Here is a 19,263-nt window from a genome sequence, read left to right as displayed (position 1 = left end):
ACCTTCCGGTCCCACAACTCCGGTAGACCTTTCGGTCCTATTCTGTTAACCTTCAGGTCCATACTCTGATGACCTTCCGGTCCAAACCCTGCAAGCTCATAGCATCTACATATCACATAGATAAGAACATATATCACATAAACAAAATGCATAATATCACATAGACAAAATGCATAATATATCATAAACAAATTGCATAATATTACATAACTCATGTAACCACATAAGACCCTCTGGTCCTTACTCTGTAGACCTTCCGGTCCTACTCTGTTGACCTTCTGACCGAACTCTGTTGACCTTCCGGTCCAAACCCTATCGACCTTCCGGTCTGAACCAGGCAAACTTAACATAAAACATATATCACATATCACGTATAAGCATACCAAGATAATTATCACCAATAGAATTATCTACCAATTACTCATGTCGGTGGGCCGACATTGTGGCCTTAGACCCACCCTTACTGGAAGGTAACTCACCTCACATTGTTGAAGTCCCGTAGACACAACCCCAGCTGTTGGATGACAGATTCCTGAACTGTTAACACCAAATAAGACCCAATTAATAATGGGGTTCCACTACATAACCATAAGTACATACATTGGGTAATTACTACATTACCCCCTTGCTTGGCTTTATTCAAGCCCAAGACCGAAACCATAGGCCCAAAGTCAAACTAGGAATCAAGGCCCAACATATGGCCCAATTTTCCAAATTGGGCCCATAACCCCATATGGTCTTATTCTAAGGCCCAACCAAAAAGCCCAGGCCAACCGTTGTTATTCTAATGGCCCACTACCACATAATCATAAAGGCCCAAACTATGGCCCATTTATGCCCCAATTTTCCAAATTGGGCCCAACTCCTCATATGGGCCTTACATCAAAGCCTATTAAATTACTCTAGACCATTTGCTTGATCTTGGATAGCCTATTTAATAACCCAATCATCAAGGCCCAATAGAAAGGCCCAACAATAAACCCAAGTGAAATTAGGGTTTCACATAAAATGATGATTAGGGTTAAGTTTCATACTTAACCCATTAATGACTTAATCCATTAAGGACTTAATCCATAAAGTCCAATATTGCTTAAATTAATCTTTGTCAATGATTATTATTTGATATCTAAAGTTATTAAATAATTCTCGTGTGTCTGACCCGATTTATTTTTAAAGTTAGGTTTTCATTGGCATTAGGGTGTTCAAATCCAAATATTAGCCCATTTATCAATTTGTTGGCCTTTTATGACAATTAGGGCTTTATTGGGCCTAATAAGCCCACTAAAATCTTATTAAGCCCATATAGGTTTTATTGGGTCCATTAGAGTCCATTAAGCTTCATTGGGCCCATTAGAGCTCCTTTAAGCCCGTTAGGATTTCTAGCACCTCAAACGAATCTATCACAAGAGGCAAAGCGCACTGCCACCCGACACGGTGGCCGGTGGCGGCAGGAGGCGGCAGCCACCACCCTAAGGTGGTGGTTTTCAAGTTCTTTTCATTATTCCCCTTTTTTTTTTACAATTACAATGTGAAATACCGAATTTATCCACACACACATACACTAAAATACACACACTAAAAACATAAACACACACAATGGTGGTTCATGGCGGCAGCCACCATGGCTGGCGGCCATGGTGGTTCTCTTCTCCATTCTCCAACTACACAACCCATAAAACATGAATACTCGTCCCTTGCTTGAAAAACGAATCCAAATCACCCACCTATGGTGACTAGCGATGGCAACAGCACCCAAAACGGCGGTGGTTGCGGTGATAGCCACCACCTCACAGTGGTGACGGCTGTTCTCTTGATTATCAGTCGTGCGACCACACCCGAAACATGATCTGAAGGCTACAACTCTCCCAACTCCGCCACTATACATGGCTCACGATGACTGGAAACCCTAAAAAAAATGGCGGCCAAAGCCTACCTTCGATCCCAGTCAACACAAACGACATCAAGTTACATAACGAACGAAGAAGAAGATGTAGATGGTAGCGGTAGTCCTTACCATGAGCTCCCTATGATCTCACGTCCGAGACAGCGATGAATGCAACTTGCTCCTTTGGTCTCGGTGGTTCTCCGGTGCACACAATGCCCCCGTCAGCCGAGCAATGGTGGTGACGTTTCATCGACGAGTCAGCAGGCATGACGGTGGCTGTCGGATTTTGATGATGCAAACGACAACTTAGGAGGTTCGCATGGTGGCGGCTACTGGAATGAAGTAAGAGGGTGACGACTGAATAATAAGCTAGGGTTAGGGTTAAAACCGGGGGTGACGGGTTTACATACCCCAATCCCCCAAACTTGTTTCCATAATGGCAAGTTCAGCCCCTCCTTTCCATTTTCTTTAAAAAATGTGATCCAATATTTACACTTTCAACCTAATCCATGGAGATCCCTTACAATTTAAGTCCCATAAATTATCAAACACCCCCAATATCTTAATTATGACTTAATCATCCTTTCCACCTCATTTCCTTTTAAATTAAATTAAATAATTACCACGGAGCCCCTGTCTTCATAAATATTTATAAAATGAGTCCCAAACTTACGCTTTTAACCCCCTACTTCTAAAATTATGACAATTAGCCCTTCGAGACCATCCTTTTATATGTAATTATTTATTTTAGGGATACTATTCGTTCATTAATTTATTTATTTATATAATAAATAAACGGGGTGTTACAACTCTCCCCCACTTAAATTAGACTTCGTCCTTGAAATCATTCTTTACCATTTCTTATGCACCTAACCACTTAAGTAACATGGTCACCATCCTGGGCACACCATAGCCTTCCCAGGGTAGTCGTTACCAGTGTTCACAAATCCCTAAAATCCGCAGATGAACGAATTCCTTACAACAAGTTCACATCTACTTCGTCTGAAATCTACTGTCTTGAGATAGTCTGATTCTCTGACAGACCACCGATACTGAATCATTATCGTTGAATCCAGTCCATTCATCCCACAACTAACTATTCAACTTCTGATCACTCGCGGTTCCCACTATAAGGCAGGGTTACATACCCATATATACTTTCATACCACTTATACTTGACCGAGGCTCAGATACTCCTACTGTGAGTGACTTGTCACTCCCCATATCATCTAGCTATTCCGCCCATACTCGCATCCTGAAACACAATGCTAACACTTACCAATGTTGAAACTGCTTGAACATTGAACTGCCTGAAGCAGTATGCTGCTACATAGCTGCTTCCCAAAATCTATCGAGACCTTACAGGCCTCAATTCATCCATCAGTCATCTGAGTTTACTGGGTTTCGGCCCAGTTGCGGAGTCCAAGGGCTCCCTACTTAGTCGACTCGCACGACTTTTGAACGAAATCCTTCTCTGGACTAGTTGCCACTATTTATCACGCCACTGTGGTGCTAACAGCCTTCCAATCCAACCGATCGGGTCCATACGTCAAATCCCGTAGTCTTACAGCGCTTTCCAAACCGGTCGAACACGCACTCGACCTAACACGCACTGAACTTGAGTCCTAACTGGAGCTCTAACCTAGTTCCCAAAACCTGCTATCTGATGCCAACGAAAAACATGAACCAAACATTGGAACGTTTTCTAAACTTCCAACTCACCCAATCCTCAACCTAGACGGCCACTCGACCGTCATTCCCCTTGACGGGGATGTGAAACTCATCCTAGTTTCACACCTACTTCTACTCTTGGGCACATGCTCGATTCTCCCCCACTTAGCTTCGATTAAGTCTTCACGATTCGTCAGAATTGAAGGACTCCCAATCCTCCTCGCTTCCTAGTATCCCACTGATGACACCCTGTGCTTACTTACGTTAGCAATCAATCACCGTTACATCCTACGATTGCCCATCCTTTGCAATCTTGAAGAGTACTAATGAAATCTGGTCCAGCCTGATACCTCAATCCACTTCGCATGTTGACAACTAGAGACCTTAATCTTCACTCTGGCTGACGAATCCTTGTTCTCACTTTCATTCTCGCAGCATTACTAAACACTGACCGAGCACAACCCATGCAAAAATGCAATTCTTCTCAGTCATTCAATGATTGGAAACCCATATATTTAACACTCGCAACTGAGCCACTGTCTTCATGTTATCGGTCCTTTCCTAACAATAGTAGTGCCTTGAACTCCAAAGTTCTTCCGTAGGCAACTAATGACAATATCCAAAAATGAAAGAACCACTAATCTCTGACTTCACTGGAGAACCATCGCTCTAATCCTGACCCAATGTTCTCTGAATAATACTCTTGCACCGATCTCGTCAAAGATTCAGAATGATAATGGTACACATGGAACCCACACCGCAAGGTACGTCCCTCTGTGGGTTCATCAAGGACCTTTCGGCTTGCAGGATGGCATATATGATCCTTGATAACCCAAACACTAACAGAAAACTGACATGAGATTTGTCCTGTCCAAGCTCACTCACAATTCCAATGCGATACAGATTCCCAAAATCCACCATGAAGTGGCAAAAGATAACATATCTGTGAACATCTGGGGGAATGTTGATCACCTTCAGCTGGCATTACCAACCCTGCCACACCTGTAGCAGTCTATACCCTTGGAGTAACAGACTCCCTTGTGCACTTTCTTGTACGTGCTACACTGTCTCAGGCTGTGCTGGCATTTCACCCGATGATCAGAAGTCATGCGTATATTCCCGGGACCCTCTACTATACTTACTTAGCATGAACCTCGCTACTCAAAGTGCTCCAAGTCGATCTCACATTTGCAACCTCTTGAAAATCATATCCTTCAGGGCCTGACACCCTGCCACGCATACTAACTCACTTGCCAATGACTAAGCTGCGACAACTGGGACATCCTCTATCCTCCACACCGGTTCACAAACTTCTCCCCGAAGCTTCTCAGATTCTCCAAGACTCTCACCGATTCGAGTATGGATCCTGTTCTTTCAGTAGTACGCGCCCAATACTACCTTCCACACCTATCCATACTTTACTCAGCAATCTTCCTGAATCCTCCAAGTCACTTCCTCAAACTAGTACCCAAGTCTCTCTAAGCCTCGCTACTAACCCACTGAAACATATGCTAGGCTTTCCTAGGTTCCCGAATTTACCCCGTCCTCAGCTACTGAAAGATTCCCAGTAATGTCAACTAGTTACCTCATGAATATAGCTAGCTCACATTACTAAGAGTCTTACAAAGCACAAAGCAAATAGCATTCAGATAATGGAAAATCTAACCATCTTATTCCAATCAAACCTTTCTATCCTCTACTCAGGGATCGGTACATGCAATTCAAAGGCTCATACAATCAGGCATAACCTAAACAGGCTATCGTATTGCTAACTGATCAGTATTATCATGCAGCTCAACAAGCAAATACAACAGGCACATAAGGCATCTCCCTAGATCCTTAGCCCTAATCTAGCATGCAAATCTCATACACATACAACAAGCATATAAGGCACCCTCCCTAGATCCTTAGCCTAATCTAGCATGCAGTTCTCACAATCATATCATATCATGTATGGGTATCTTGGGGAAGACTTACTTGAGCTCGGCTGATTGCACACATCACACACCTTGTTCTTTTCAAAGTTCTTTTCTCTTTTCAAACTTATTTTATAAATTTTTTTTTTGAAAATTTTACCAAATCCTTAGTTTGAGTTTAGACACACCCGAGAGTGTGCCTGAATCCCTCAAACCAAGGCTCTGATACCAACTTGTAACATCCCAAAATTCAACGCTGATTTTTTTTTGTTAATTAAGTATTGCATAAAACCGATCAATATAAAAACTTTCATAATAATATATCATGTCAAAACCAAAGTGTCAATAATCAAAACATAGTATCATAAAACCATATCAGAGTGAAATCCCAAAGATCCCGTTTGCGGAAAACATAGTGTGATGCGCTGCGACCAAGACGACTCCCCTCCTTACAACAAAGTACCTGAAACACATAACACATAACACGATAAGCACGCATGCTTAGTGAGTTCCCCCAAAATACCACACACATATAATTAGCCACTCGAGGCTAAAACTTAACGAGACCTTCCGGCCAATGTGTCTCAATGGGACTTTTCGGTCCTACTCTGTTGACCTTCAGGTCCATACTCTGATGACCTTCCGGTCCAAACCCTGCAAGCTCATAGCATCTACATATCACATAGATAAGAACATATATCACATAAACAAAATGCATAATACCACATAGATAAATGTATAATATCACATAGACAAAATGCATAATATCTCATAAACAAATTGCATAATATCACATAACTCATGTAAGCACATAAGACCTTCCGGTCCTGACTCTGTAAACCTTCCGGTCCTACTCTGTTGACCTTCCGGCCCAACTCTGTTGACCTTCCGGTCCTGCTCTGTTGTCCTTCCGGCCCAACTCTGTTGACCTTCCGGTCCAAACCCTGTCGACCTTCCGGTTCGAACTAGGCAAACTTAACATAAAACATATATCACATATCACGTATAAGCATACTAAGATAATTATCACCAATACAATTATCTACCAATTACTCCTGTCGGTGGGTCGACATTGTGGCCTTAGACCCACCCCTACTAGAAGGTAACTCACCTTACATTGTTGAAGTCCCGTAGACACAACCCCATACTACTAAAGTCCCGCTGACTCAACCCCAACTGTTGGATGACAGATTCCTGAACTGTCAACACCAAAATAAGACCCAATTAATAATGGGGTTCCACTACATAACCATAAGTACATACTTTGGGTAATTACTACATTACCCCTTGCTTGGCTTTGTTCAAGCCCAAAGTCAAACTAGGAATCAAGGCCCAACATATGGCCCAATTTTCCAAATTGGGCCCATACCCCCATATGGTCTTATTCTAAGGCCCAACCAAAAAGTCGAGTCCAACCGTTGTTATTCTAATGGCCCAATACCACATAATCATAATGGACCAAACTATGGCCCATTTATGGCCCAATTTTCCAAATTGGGCCCAACTCCTCATATGGGCCTTACATCAAAGCCCATTAAATTACTCTAGACCATTTGCTTGATCTTGGATAGCCTATTTAATAACCCAATCATCAAGGCCCAATAGAAAGGCCCAAAAATAAACCCAAGTTGAATTAGGGTTTCACATAAAATGATGATTAGGGTTAAGTTTCATACTTAACCCATTAATGACTTAATCCATTAAGGACTTAATCCATAAAGTCCAATATTACTTAAATTAATCTATATCAATGATTATTATTTGATATCTCAAGTTATTAAATAATTCTCGTGTGTCTGACCCGATTAAGTTTTAAAGTTAGGTTTTCATTGGCATTAGGGTGTTCAAATCCAAATATTAGCCCATTTATCAATTTGTTGGCCTTTTATGACAATTAGGGCTTTATTGGGCCCAATAAGCCCACTAAAATCTTGTTAAGCCCATATAGGTTTTATTGGGTCCATTAGAGTCCATTAAGCTTCGTTGGGCCCATTAGAGCTCCTTTAAGCCCATTAGGGTTTCTAGCACCTCAAACGAATCTATCACAAGAGGCAAAGCGCACTGCCACCCGACACGGTGGCCGATGGCGGCAGCCACCACCCTAAGGTGGTGGTTTTCAAGTTCTTTTCATTATTCCCCTTTTTTTACAATTACAATGTGAAATACCGAATTTATCCACACACACATACACTAAAATACACACACTATAAACATAAACACACACAATCGGGGTTCATAGCAGCAGCCACCATGGCTGGCGACCATGGTGGTTCTCTTCTCCATTCTCCAACTACACAACCCATAAAACACGAATACTCGTCCCTTGCTTGAAAAACGAATCCAAATCACCCACCTATGGTGACTAGCGACGGTAGCAGCACCCAAAACGGCGGTGGTTGCGGTGATAGCCACCACCTCACAGTGGTGGTGGCTGTTCTCTTGATTATCAGTCGTGCGACCACACCCGAAACATGATCTGAAGGCTACAACTCTCCCAACTCCGCCACTATACGTGGCCCACAATGACTGGAAACCCTAAAAAAAATGGCGGCCAAAGCCTATCGTCGATCCCAGTCAACACAAACGACATCAAGTTACATAACGAACGAAGAAGAAGAAGATGTAGATGGTAGTGGTGGTCCTTACCGTGAGCTCCCTATGCTCTCACGTCCGAGACAGCGAAGAACGCAACTTGCTCCTTCGGTCTCGGTGGCTCTCCGGTGCACACAACGCCCCCGTCAGCCGAGCAATGGTGGTGGCGTTTCATCGACGAGTCAGCAGGCATGACGGTGGCTGTCGAATTTTGATGATGCAAACGGCAACTGAGGAGGTTCGCATGGTGGCGGCTACTGGAATGAAGTAAGAGGGTGACGGCTGAATAATAAGCTAGAGTTAGGGTTAAAACCGGGGGTGACGGGTTTATATACCCCGATCCCCCAAACTTGTTTCCATAATGGCAAGTTCAACCCCTCCTTTCCATTTTCTTTAAAAAATGTGATCCAATATTTACACTTTCAACCCAATCCATGGAGATCCCTTACAATTTAAGTCCTATAAATTATCAAACAACCCCCAATATCTTAATTATGACATAATCAACCCTTCCACCTCATTTCCTTTTAAATTAAATTAAATAATTACCACGGAGCCCCTGTCTTCATAAATATTTATAAAATGAGTCCCAAACTTACGCTTTTAATCCCCTACTTGTAAAATTATGACAATTAGCCCTTCGAGACCATCCTTTGATATGTAATTATTTATTTTAGGGATACTATTCGTTCATTAATTTATTTATTTATCTAATAAATAAATGGGGTGTTACAACTTGGGTCATCGTGCACCAATTGGCCAAAAGTGTCCATTTCTTAGCCATACGGGAGAGTTCGTCGGTCGAGAAGTTGGCCGAGGTGTATGTTCGCGAGATCGTGTCTCACTATGGGATTCCCGTTTCCATTGTATCGGATCGGGATGTCAGGTTTACCTCTCGTTTTTGGCAGAAGTTTCACAGGGAGTTGGGTACGCGGTTGCACTTCAGCACAACATTCTACCCTCAGACAGACGACCAAAGCGAGCGGATTATTCAGACCCTCAAGGACATGCTGAGGGCGTGTGCCATCGACTTCGGGGGGAGCTGGGATTCTCACTTACCGCTTGCAAAGTTCGCCTACAATAACAACTATCATTCTAGCCTTGGCGCCCCGCCATTCGAGCTGTTGTACGGGCGGAGATGTTGCACCCCGATTTGTTGGGGGGAGGTGGGTCACAGGGTAATGGGCCGGATAGAGGTGGTTTTTGCAGACGACCGAGAAGATTCAACAGATCAGACAGAGATTGCAAACAACTCAGAGTCGGTAAAAAAGTTACACCGACAGACGCTGATCTGAATTGGAATTCCGGACCGGTGACATGGTACTTCTGAAGGTCTCGCCCTGGAAGGGTGTGATCCGTTTCAGGAAAAGGGGAAAATTGGTCCCTCGATACATTGGACCATTCAGGATCATCGCAAGGGTTGGCAAGGTGGCTTATAGACTAGAGCTTCCGGAAGAGCTTAGTCGAATCCACAATACCTTCCACGTATTGCAATTGCGAAAGTGCACTACGGACCAGGAGGTTGTGGTATCATTGGATGATGTTTAGATCGACGAGCGCCTGAACTATGTGGAGAGGCCTGTGGCCATTTTGGAAAGAAAGACGAAGATTCTGCGGAACAAGGAAATACCTTTAGTAAAGGTACAGTGGGAACATCGGAGGGGATTCGAGAGGACATGGGAGCCGGAGGCGGAGATGCGCGAGCACTATCCGACATTGTTTAGTCCAGCGGACTTCGAGGACGAAGTCTAGTTCAAGTGGGGGAAAGTTGTAATGCCCTGATTCTCAGGTATTGTTCAAATTATAGTTTGTTGGTTTTGGACCTACTCGACGAGTCAGTTACCCTACTCGTCGAGTAGCAGCGGGATTGGATCGCAACTTAAGTGACTGACTCGGCGAGTCCACTAGTGGGACTCGACGAGTAGGATCTGGCAAGTGAAACCCTAATTCCCCGGGTTTGTGTCCCTATTTAAAGTATCCTTAGCCTCCCTTGGGTCTCTTTACAGTCTTAGAGAGTCCCTGATTCGAGTGTGTGTGCTTGTTGAGTGTGTGAAGCTTGATATGAAGATTTTGAAGGAGAAGGCTTGAAGGAAGAGGAGGTTGGAGCAAGTTAGGTGGGGAAATCAGCACTATTTTCGGTTGTCATCTTCCAAAGGTATCCTAAATTACCATCTCTTCTGTGAGTTTTCCTTTTATTGAAGTTCTAGGGTTTTCTATGGACCTTAAAGGTTGATAAGTTGAACAATGAGTTGGATCTGAAGTTGTAACTTCACATATGAACCCTCTCTAAGCTCTAGAAACATAAAGTCTGAGAATTGATCATGTATGAGGTCCCTCTTGGGCATGAAGCCCTATTAAGAGCTTAGACTTGGTATTTAGAGCCTTAAATGCAATGCATGTACGTAAAGTTTGTGACTTTACGTAATAAGTATACCATAGAAGCCTAGATCTATGAATTAGAGCCACGACATGGATCAGAATAAGTCTGTATGGAAAAAGACCAAACAGACTCGTCGAGTCACAAGGATGACTCAGCGAGTCTGATGAAGGAAGCCGTGAAACTCGACGAGTTGGATGAACAACTCGGCGAGTCCGATGAAGAAAGCTGTGAACTCGACGAGTTGGATGAACAACTCGGCGAGTCCGATGAAGATCGTCATGAAACTCGGTGAGTTGATGAACAACTTGGCAAGTCAGATGAACTTTCCCAAGGATATGCCCACGTATGCACCCGTCGAGTTTCGCTTAGGAAACCCGACGAGTAGCCGAGGGAACTCGGCGAGTCAGGTCAACATGGGCTGTTAACCTTGACTGTTGACTTTGACCATTGACCTAAGTTGATCTGTTGACTTTTGAGGAAAGTTCTAGAAGGATCAAAATCTTATGCATGCAATTCATGATAAATATAGGTGGTGGGATTCGTGACAGTAACCCGAAGGTTGGAACTAATTTCTGTGAGTCGACGTTTCGAGGTGAGTTATCCTCACTATACTAAGGGGTCTAAGGCACCAAGGCCGACCCATTGGATTTGATATCCTAGTAGTCATTGATATGTTGAGTTGAGTTAGTAATGTATGCCAGATGATATGCTAGTCGGGTAGATCTGTAGGACTGCCTGTGATACTGATTGATTACCTGTATGTGCATTTATCTGTTACATCTCGACATGTTAGGTGGGGTGGGTTGAGGTTGTACTGCTCCGTGCGGTAGCCAGCAAACCCGAGAGTATTCCAGATATGAGCTGAGGGCCCGATAGGCATTCCAGACTCATACTGAGGACTTGAGAGCATTCCAGATATGAACTGAGGGCCCGGTAGGCATTTCAGACTCGTACTGAGGGCTCGATGGCATTCCAGATACGAGCTGAGGGCCCGGTAGGCATTCTAGACTCGTACTAAGGGCCTGGGGGTAGTCCAGCTTGTAAAGCTAGGGACCCAGTGTATGTTGTTCTGTTTTGATTGATATGATATGCTAATGTTAATATTGCTATGTGGAATGTATGTGTATCGGTATTTTGGGGTGACTCACTAAGCTTTCGGGCTTACATTTTCAGTTTATAGTTTCGGGTACCTCAGGGGATCGCGGCAAGGTCAAGGCGTGATCGCACAACTCCTCCTACTATGTTATGTTTTTGGGAAAAAACTCTGATAATCAATGTTTTGAAAACTAAATTTGTAACGTTTTGATGAAATGATGTCTTTAAAAGTTTAAATTTGCTTGAAATTTTGAATGTTACGTAAATAATCAAATAATAGAGGGTACATATTATTCTAATCACATGAAATGCGAAACAATTTAAAGGGTAAATATAGATTAGCCCAAAAAAAATACCTTTAACATTTTTGCAATTTCTTTTTTATTTTTTTTATTTTTTTTATCGACACATCCATTTCTATATTCTTTTGTCGAATCTACATTTGATTTGGATCGGACCATATCGGATAAAGGCCCACAAAAAGTCGAAAACCCGGTTACCCGAAAAGCATTCTATTAGGGTTTTTATAGCCTTGGCCTGGTACTTCTCTTTTAGCGCCTCCGTCTTCCTCCTCTGCAACAGATTTCAAAACCCTAGGTCTCTCTCCCTCCTCTTTCTTTATCAAACACGCACTCACATCTATGGATTTACGATTTAACATTGCAATCTCACAATTTTCTATTCGCCATCTTTCTTATTTTCCTTTTTGCCTGTAAAATCGATCAAAGATTATTAATTTCTGTAACTGTTTTTCAGGTAAGGCGTAAGCGAGAGACGCATAAAAATGGTCGACAAGACTAAAGGAAGAAAGGAAGAAGTGGTGACCAGGGAGTACACCATTAACCTCCACAAACGTCTCCATGGATGGTACGTATACATTGTAATTCGTATGCTTTTACTAGTTTTTTGCAGTGAACTTTTGATATTATGACGCTCGATTCCCTTTTTTTCTCTCTTCGACTGTGTCTCCCAAGTTTCCAAATCCCCTTCATTATCTTCGTCGAGTAATTTGAAGTTTCCATCGTTATTGACTTATGTGCTCGAATAGCTATTGCTATAGGAGTGTTGATTTGGATAATTGGATGCCATTGATTGTTTCTTTATACATTCAATATGGCTAAATTCAAGAGACGAATTAGTTTAAAGGAAGTAGTAGATTGTTGTTGATTGAAGTTTGTTGTTATTTTAACCAGCACTTTTAAGAAGAAGGCTCCAAAGGCAATCAAGGAGATCAGGAAGTTTGCACAGAAAGCCATGGGGACAACTGATGTGAGAGTGGATGTGAAGCTTAACAAATACGTATGGAGTAGGGGAATCAGAAGTGTTCCCAGAAGAGTTAGGGTTAGAATTGCTCGCAAGAGGAATGATGATGAAGATGCAAAAGAAGAACTTTACTCACTTGTTACTGTTGCTGAGATCCCTGCTGAAGGGTTGAAGGGTCTTGGCACCAAGGTTATTGATGATGAAGATTGATTTATTCATCTTGGAATATGTGATTTTTGATATTTGGTACTTTTGTTATGATTTTAGTGTTTTGTGTTTTGTTGAGGATTACAAGTTTTTATGTGATGGAAGATTTTCATACTTTGTTTCTTTTGATTTATCTTTAAACCTTTTGAATTCTGTCTTATATTATGGTTAAAAATTTGTTATATCGTTTGTTTATTGGGTTTGGGTTTGTTATTTGTTGGATGGTAATGATGCGGTTTATTATTTTTATATATGTAGGCAATGATACTTTATTTTATTAGGGAAAATATCTTATTATCCCAATGAATTTGTCATTTTTGTTTTAAAATGTCATCCAATTTATTTTTTTGTAATTAAAGGGAATGAAGGACATTATCAATGGTTTAAATCTTGCCTAAAGTAATTGATGAATGATTTTAAGAAGAAGTTGAATAACTAAGTATGGAAAGATATGGTATCCACCAATTGTTGTAGTTCCAACAAAAAGAAATTTGAAAAGCCATCCGATTTTTTTTTCTGCTTCCTCCACCATGGCTCGTTCGTATGGAAACCCTAGAACAAGGGCACACCATTAAATTGTTAGAAGCATTTAAAAGGGAGTTTGGCATATGAGTAATCTGAAGCATTTAGGTCGATTCTAGGTGTTTTGAGAAAAACTATTAGGTGGATTTAACTTCAAAACAATTAAAACAACTAAATAATGACGACATCATGATATGATGATGAATATTGGAGTGATCGAACATTTACTTGTCTACTCCACAAATACTGCAATTAAGCAAAAAATAATGGAATTACAAATCAGTTCACGTAACTTAGAATTCAAACGGGACCTTAATACAACCAAGGTTCTAAATGGTGGTCATAACGTTTTCAAGTCATAACTTAAGATGTAAACTTTTATACATCAAAAAAGGAAAACCACATAATTATAGATTTATATAAAATATCATGTTTTTAGAAAAGTTATATTGATACTTAATAACAAAAAGTTATATTGGTACTTAGTAACAAGCAGTTATCAAATACTCCATGGTTTTTAGAAGAGTTATATTGGCATTTAATAACAAAAAGTTAACAAATACTCGATGATTTCATTATCTATTTGAGATAAAGAAAAAGAAAAAAAAAATTGCCTTAAAAAACACTCAAGTGTTTGACTTGCTTTGGCACACGATATGCCTAACATTGCTGCCAGGAAAGTTTTCGAGACGACATAGCCACATATCATCTTAGTGCTCCTTTTAGAGCCATGATAATAGCAATTTGAAAGAAATAACATTTAATGCTTATATAGGTATAAAAATGAAGGTACATTGCTATAATAGGTGGAGAAAGCTACATTGCTATTATCAGTAAAGAAATGTAAATATGTTGCTATTATGTGTAAAAAATAAAGTACATTAACCATTGGTAGGTTTATAAATCTAAATATTCGACTTTTAGACAATTAACCGGTCTCTAAATGACTATTGTGAAAGCTTAGATTTTTTTTTTCTTCTGAAATAAATGATATGTTAACATGACAAAACCATATACAATGGTTAAATATACAACTTGCTGTCTTCCTTTTTTTTTTTTTTTAAATGTTATTTGAACATGCCAAAACCAAATATAATGGTTAGATATATAACTTATTCTTCAGGAAAAAATTACCATTTTTAACTTGTGGTAACTAGGTTTTATATTCAGCTAATGATTTCAAATGTACGTTTCCTAGATAAAATTTTGACTGAAAACTATCATAACATGCAAAAAACATATATTGACTATCAAAAAGAAAAGAAAAAAAAAAGTCAACTGTTTATTTTATGCAAAATATCTTCTTCACCTCAATCTAATGTACAAAATTTTGTTGCTCTTTAAACCTTAACCTTGATGCAAAATCTTTACACCTTCATACAGAATTGAGCTTCCGATCAAACAAATTTGACAAATCACAGTTTGACACCTGGCGAAAGTTGACAAGTCAACGGGACTTGTAAGAGTACATGTAGTTTCGAAGTTTTTTCACTTCTTCAGATGATTCATTCATAAGATGATCCACATAGAGACTAAATCCAGCTCCACTGAAACAAGAATAAACAATTTTTTGTTAAGGTTTTAAAATCAGATAAAACACCAATTTATTTCACAAAAATATTTTATTAAAAATGTTTTACTTTGAAAAATTACCCAATTAAAACAGTAAATATTTTTTAGAGTACCTCAATGGACCAAGAGGAAGCCAGATAATATCCCAACGGAATTTGGCCAACCTACAAACAAGTAAATTTACATTTATACCCTTTTTTTTGCTTGTTCTTAAGTTGGAAAGAAAGGAAAAAAAAAAGTCATATTTTAACTGTTTTTCGTGATATCCAGTTTGAGGAAAGAGAAAAAGAAGTTGAGGAATTTATCATTATACTGTTCCCATTAAAATAGGGTTCAATTAAGGGTATTTTGGTAATTATATAAAAGAGAGCATGGAAGTGAAAAGGTTATGAAGGGGAAAAATGGTTAAAATATTTACATGATTACACCCTTCCCATGTACAGTATTTGATGTTAGATCAGGGAGGGGTATTTTGGTAATTATATAAAGAGTGAGAGTATGTGAAAAAAGTTTTGAAAGGGAAAATGGTTGACAAATTTACAATTATAACCTTCCCATGTAAAATAGCTATGGGCATTTTGGTAATCATATGAAGAGTGCAAATCATGCAAGTTTTTCAGGGGAAAAATCAAAATGGGTTTACAAATTTACAATTATACCCTTCCCTTGTAAAGTAGCTACGGTTATATCAGGGGCATCTTTGGTAATCATATGGAGAATGCAAATCATGCATTGAAGTGAAAAAAGTTTTTGCAGGGAAAAATGGGTTGACAAATTTACGATTATACCCTTCTCATGTAAAAATAGTTAAGGTTAGATCAGGGTTATTTTGGTCATCATAATCATGAATGGAAGGAAAAAAAGCTTTTCAGAAGAAAAACAGGTTGATGAATTTATATTTATACATTTATACCCTTCCCAAGTAAAATAAAACGGTTAAGGTTAAATGAGGGCATTTTGGTATATATAAAAAAAAAAGTGCATCCATACTTGAGCATATTATATAACCAGAAAACCGCTAGCAAAACACCAGAGTAGCAAGAGAACCAAAGCCACCACCTATGAGACCGTGAGCAATGAAGCAGGCCAGCAATGGCCATAGCACACACAAAAACCCCAGCCCAGTCTGTCAAAAAGTGGTGAAATGTCTATAATACCCTCACATAACAATCCATAGTTGCAATTTATAATAAAATTTAATATACAAGTAGAGAATATAACCTGCAGCAATCACAATCCATGATTCAATCTCATACATGAAGTAAGCATGGTAACGCTGTAATAAGAAAAAAAAATTCATTATTGAATTAAAAAGGTATTAAATGTTACAAAGTTTCTTGGGAAAAATAAAAAATATCCATATATATAACATACCAATTCCCATGGCATTGTTGTTTGTTCATGAATTGAGAAAATAAGAAACGCCATGAAGCAACAAAGTAATCCAGAAAACACACGCTGCAAGAAAAGCACTTTAAGATAGAAGTTTGGGAATTCAAAAATAATTGCTTCGAATTGGCATCAAAGAAATTTCAATCAACAAACCAAAACTATGTCGACGAATTTCAATTTGAGCTAAACAAGTTCAAATTTGGAACTGGTAGCGACCAATTCCAGGTTTCTATCAATCGGATTCCATAAAGTATGAACTAAAACTATGTTGAAGTGTTCCAAATCGAGTTATGAGCAAAAGGAGTTCAAATTTTGCCCTAAACACGCTCCATTATCAATTTTCATGTAAAAAGCCACTCATCTATATAGTTATGCTTCAGAGTCAACACAATACGATCGTTTTCATGTGGATGTGTAAATTACCCTCCAAAATCGAGATTGTTGAGCTTGAGATCTTTCGAGTGATCTAACCAGCTCCTCCTGCTCTGTGGCATGTTTCTCAATGTAAACAATCAGTAATTCAAAACGAAAAAAAAAGGAAAATTTATGCCTTCATAAACCCTATTTAACAAAATTAGGGAAACCAAAGCGCGATAAAGAGAAAAACTCACCTTCGGTATCGATGGGATGGAAATCGGAGGTCGTCGGAAGGGAGAAATTATCTTCGCTGTCGTCTTCTCCATCAGAACTAACATTCTTCCATCTCCTCGCCAGTCTCTTCATCGTCGACTAAGAAAAGCCTGGCAACTCCAATCCTTCATGTCTCTTTGGTCACAACTCTGCTCACAAGTACTAAATTGATATATTTCAAAAAAAATCCTCGTACTTTTGTTTGTTACACTTGGGCCATAATTTTTCTGGAGATGTTCACTATATTTTTTAGAGTAAATTACTAGGATAGTCCCGATGGTTTGGGGTTACCTTCACGTTTAGTCCCTAACTTTCATTTTTAACTCGTTCTAGTATTGAAATATGTGACTCACCTACAATAACTCACCTACTCCCTTATTTAACTTTCCATATGTTTTGTGGTTAGAAACAATGTTTTAAAAACCGGTTTTTTAGTTGAACCGCTATGTTTTGTGATGGGTTTCCGACTCAACCTGTTCGACCGTCGGTTCAATCGGTTTCTATAATTTTCATCTTTTGTTCTATTTTCCAATAAACACATAGACATCCATAAGTTTAAACACAAAAATAAACTTAAATACAAGTTGAAGATCAATCCAAATACATTAATAATATATAATCATAAGTTTTACATCAATCAATGTAGACAAAAAAAATAAAATAAAGTATAATAAGGAAATAAAAATATAATTTTAGATAAATACAAACGCATTAAAAAACTTTAAAACATTTATCATGTGTTTTTATTCAAAAAAATCTAAATAGATGTGAAAAACTAAAGTTTGTTATGAAAATGATTCATTTTCATGTGTTTTTATTTTATTTTACCGATTTAATTTAATCGGTTTGACCGGATTTTTGTAAAAATCGACCGGTTTATTCTGGTTCGAAAATAAACATAAAATCGGTGCTATTTGAACCGCTCCCTTCTCTGGTTCCTGATCCAATTGGTTGTATCGGCTAGTTCAAACCAGTTTTTAAAACATTTGTTAGAAACCCCCACGTGACTATTATGTTGGGGGTAATTTTGTCCTTTCACAATTCACATTATTAGTGCTAATTAGAAGTTGAAGAGTTTACGATCGTCCCACTCTCACCACATATCCAACACTAGAAAACACACACACACACACACAAATTGATTAGAGAAAAAAACCCTCTCGTCATTTACTCACAAAAACCCTAATCATCGTCAAAAGCCTTCTCTGCAACGACAATCAACGATGACGACTTGGAATTTAGTTGATACAATGGATGAAACAAAGGTTTGACGTCAATATGGTAAGCACCCATACACTATACCTATTTTGTAATCGTTGACAATGACTTTAGTTTTTATAGTTTTATATGTTCAACAACAGATCATCCTACAACTTTTTGTATCATATTGTACCATGGTGGAAAGTTTACCGATTTCCCAGGAAGAAAGTATCGCAGGGGAAAAGCAACATTATGTTGGTTTACTGGATATTGAAACCTTCTTTGTGCACGGTATTGAAGAGGTGATGCATCGTCTTCTATACATTGATAATGATGTGCAACATGAGCTCTACTATCATTTTCAGAGACCAAATGGTGATTTAGATTTTGATCTATTGGCTTTAGCTTGTGATGATGATGTTTGGCATCTAGCTACATATGTTGGTCAACATAAGGTAATAGAGGTGTATATAGCGCATGAGCTATTAACAACATTTTTGTTGGTTGACATATATACTTAATATTACAACTTATAAACAATTATCCCAAAAAACAAAACCCAACTAACTATTAACAACATTTTTAGGTTCTGATTTTCGATTCGAAGTTCACATTCTAGATTTCAACCTCATGCTCATGATTTTCTTCATCTACCCATGAATAAAGCCACGCGCTAGCCCCTGAAGTTTTCAATAGCATCAATTAGCACAAACTAAGGATATAACAAAAAATCACCACAAAAGGTTGATAATTTAATACATATAAAGGGTTAGCGTAAAATAGTCTACTAGGGTTTCTCTTTATCATTGAAGTTAGTATAATACCTACAGCACCACAATTGCATTTCACCATAATTAATTTTGTGGATCTTTAATTTTCACGCAGTAAGAATAATGGAGGAGAATAGGAGAATGAGAAAAAAATGATTGAAGAAAGAA

The 19,263-nt window shown here is 39.1% G+C and overlaps 2 protein-coding genes across 3 annotated transcripts; one reads left to right on the top strand and one right to left on the bottom strand.

The window, feature by feature from the left end:
- The first annotated feature begins 12,017 nt into the window (after positions 1–12,017).
- On the top strand, positions 12,018–13,191 carry LOC145006314 (large ribosomal subunit protein eL31). The gene is made up of 3 exons (XM_078965410.1): positions 12,018–12,136; positions 12,296–12,406; positions 12,733–13,191. Exons 2-3 carry the CDS (start codon positions 12,324–12,326, stop codon positions 13,010–13,012), a joined length of 363 nt encoding a protein of 120 aa, XP_078821536.1. The 5' UTR covers positions 12,018–12,136; positions 12,296–12,323; the 3' UTR covers positions 13,013–13,191.
- Positions 13,192–14,790: 1,599 nt separating this feature from the next.
- LOC145003756 (histone-lysine N-methyltransferase) lies at positions 14,791–17,281 on the bottom strand. Of its 2 annotated transcripts, none has more exons than XM_078962665.1 (7): positions 17,107–17,281; positions 16,919–16,980; positions 16,478–16,561; positions 16,325–16,379; positions 16,094–16,229; positions 15,217–15,267; positions 14,791–15,078 (listed from the first exon to the last, which is right to left on the bottom strand). In XM_078962665.1, the coding sequence occupies exons 1-7, from the start codon at positions 17,216–17,218 to the stop codon at positions 14,979–14,981; spliced, it is 600 nt and encodes a 199-aa protein (XP_078818791.1). In that variant the 5' UTR covers positions 17,219–17,281; the 3' UTR covers positions 14,791–14,978. The 2 variants fall into 2 exon arrangements, with proteins under 2 accessions (XP_078818791.1, XP_078818792.1); XM_078962666.1 differs by having other exon boundaries at positions 16,919–16,975; positions 17,107–17,237.
- Between the last annotated feature and the right edge of the window lie 1,982 nt (positions 17,282–19,263).

This window comes from Lactuca saligna, chromosome 7, assembly GCF_052625555.1.
Source record: "Lactuca saligna cultivar CGN05327 chromosome 7, ASM5262555v1, whole genome shotgun sequence".
NCBI lineage: Eukaryota > Viridiplantae > Streptophyta > Magnoliopsida > Asterales > Asteraceae > Lactuca > Lactuca saligna.
This window is presented reverse-complemented; position numbering and strand designations above follow the sequence as displayed.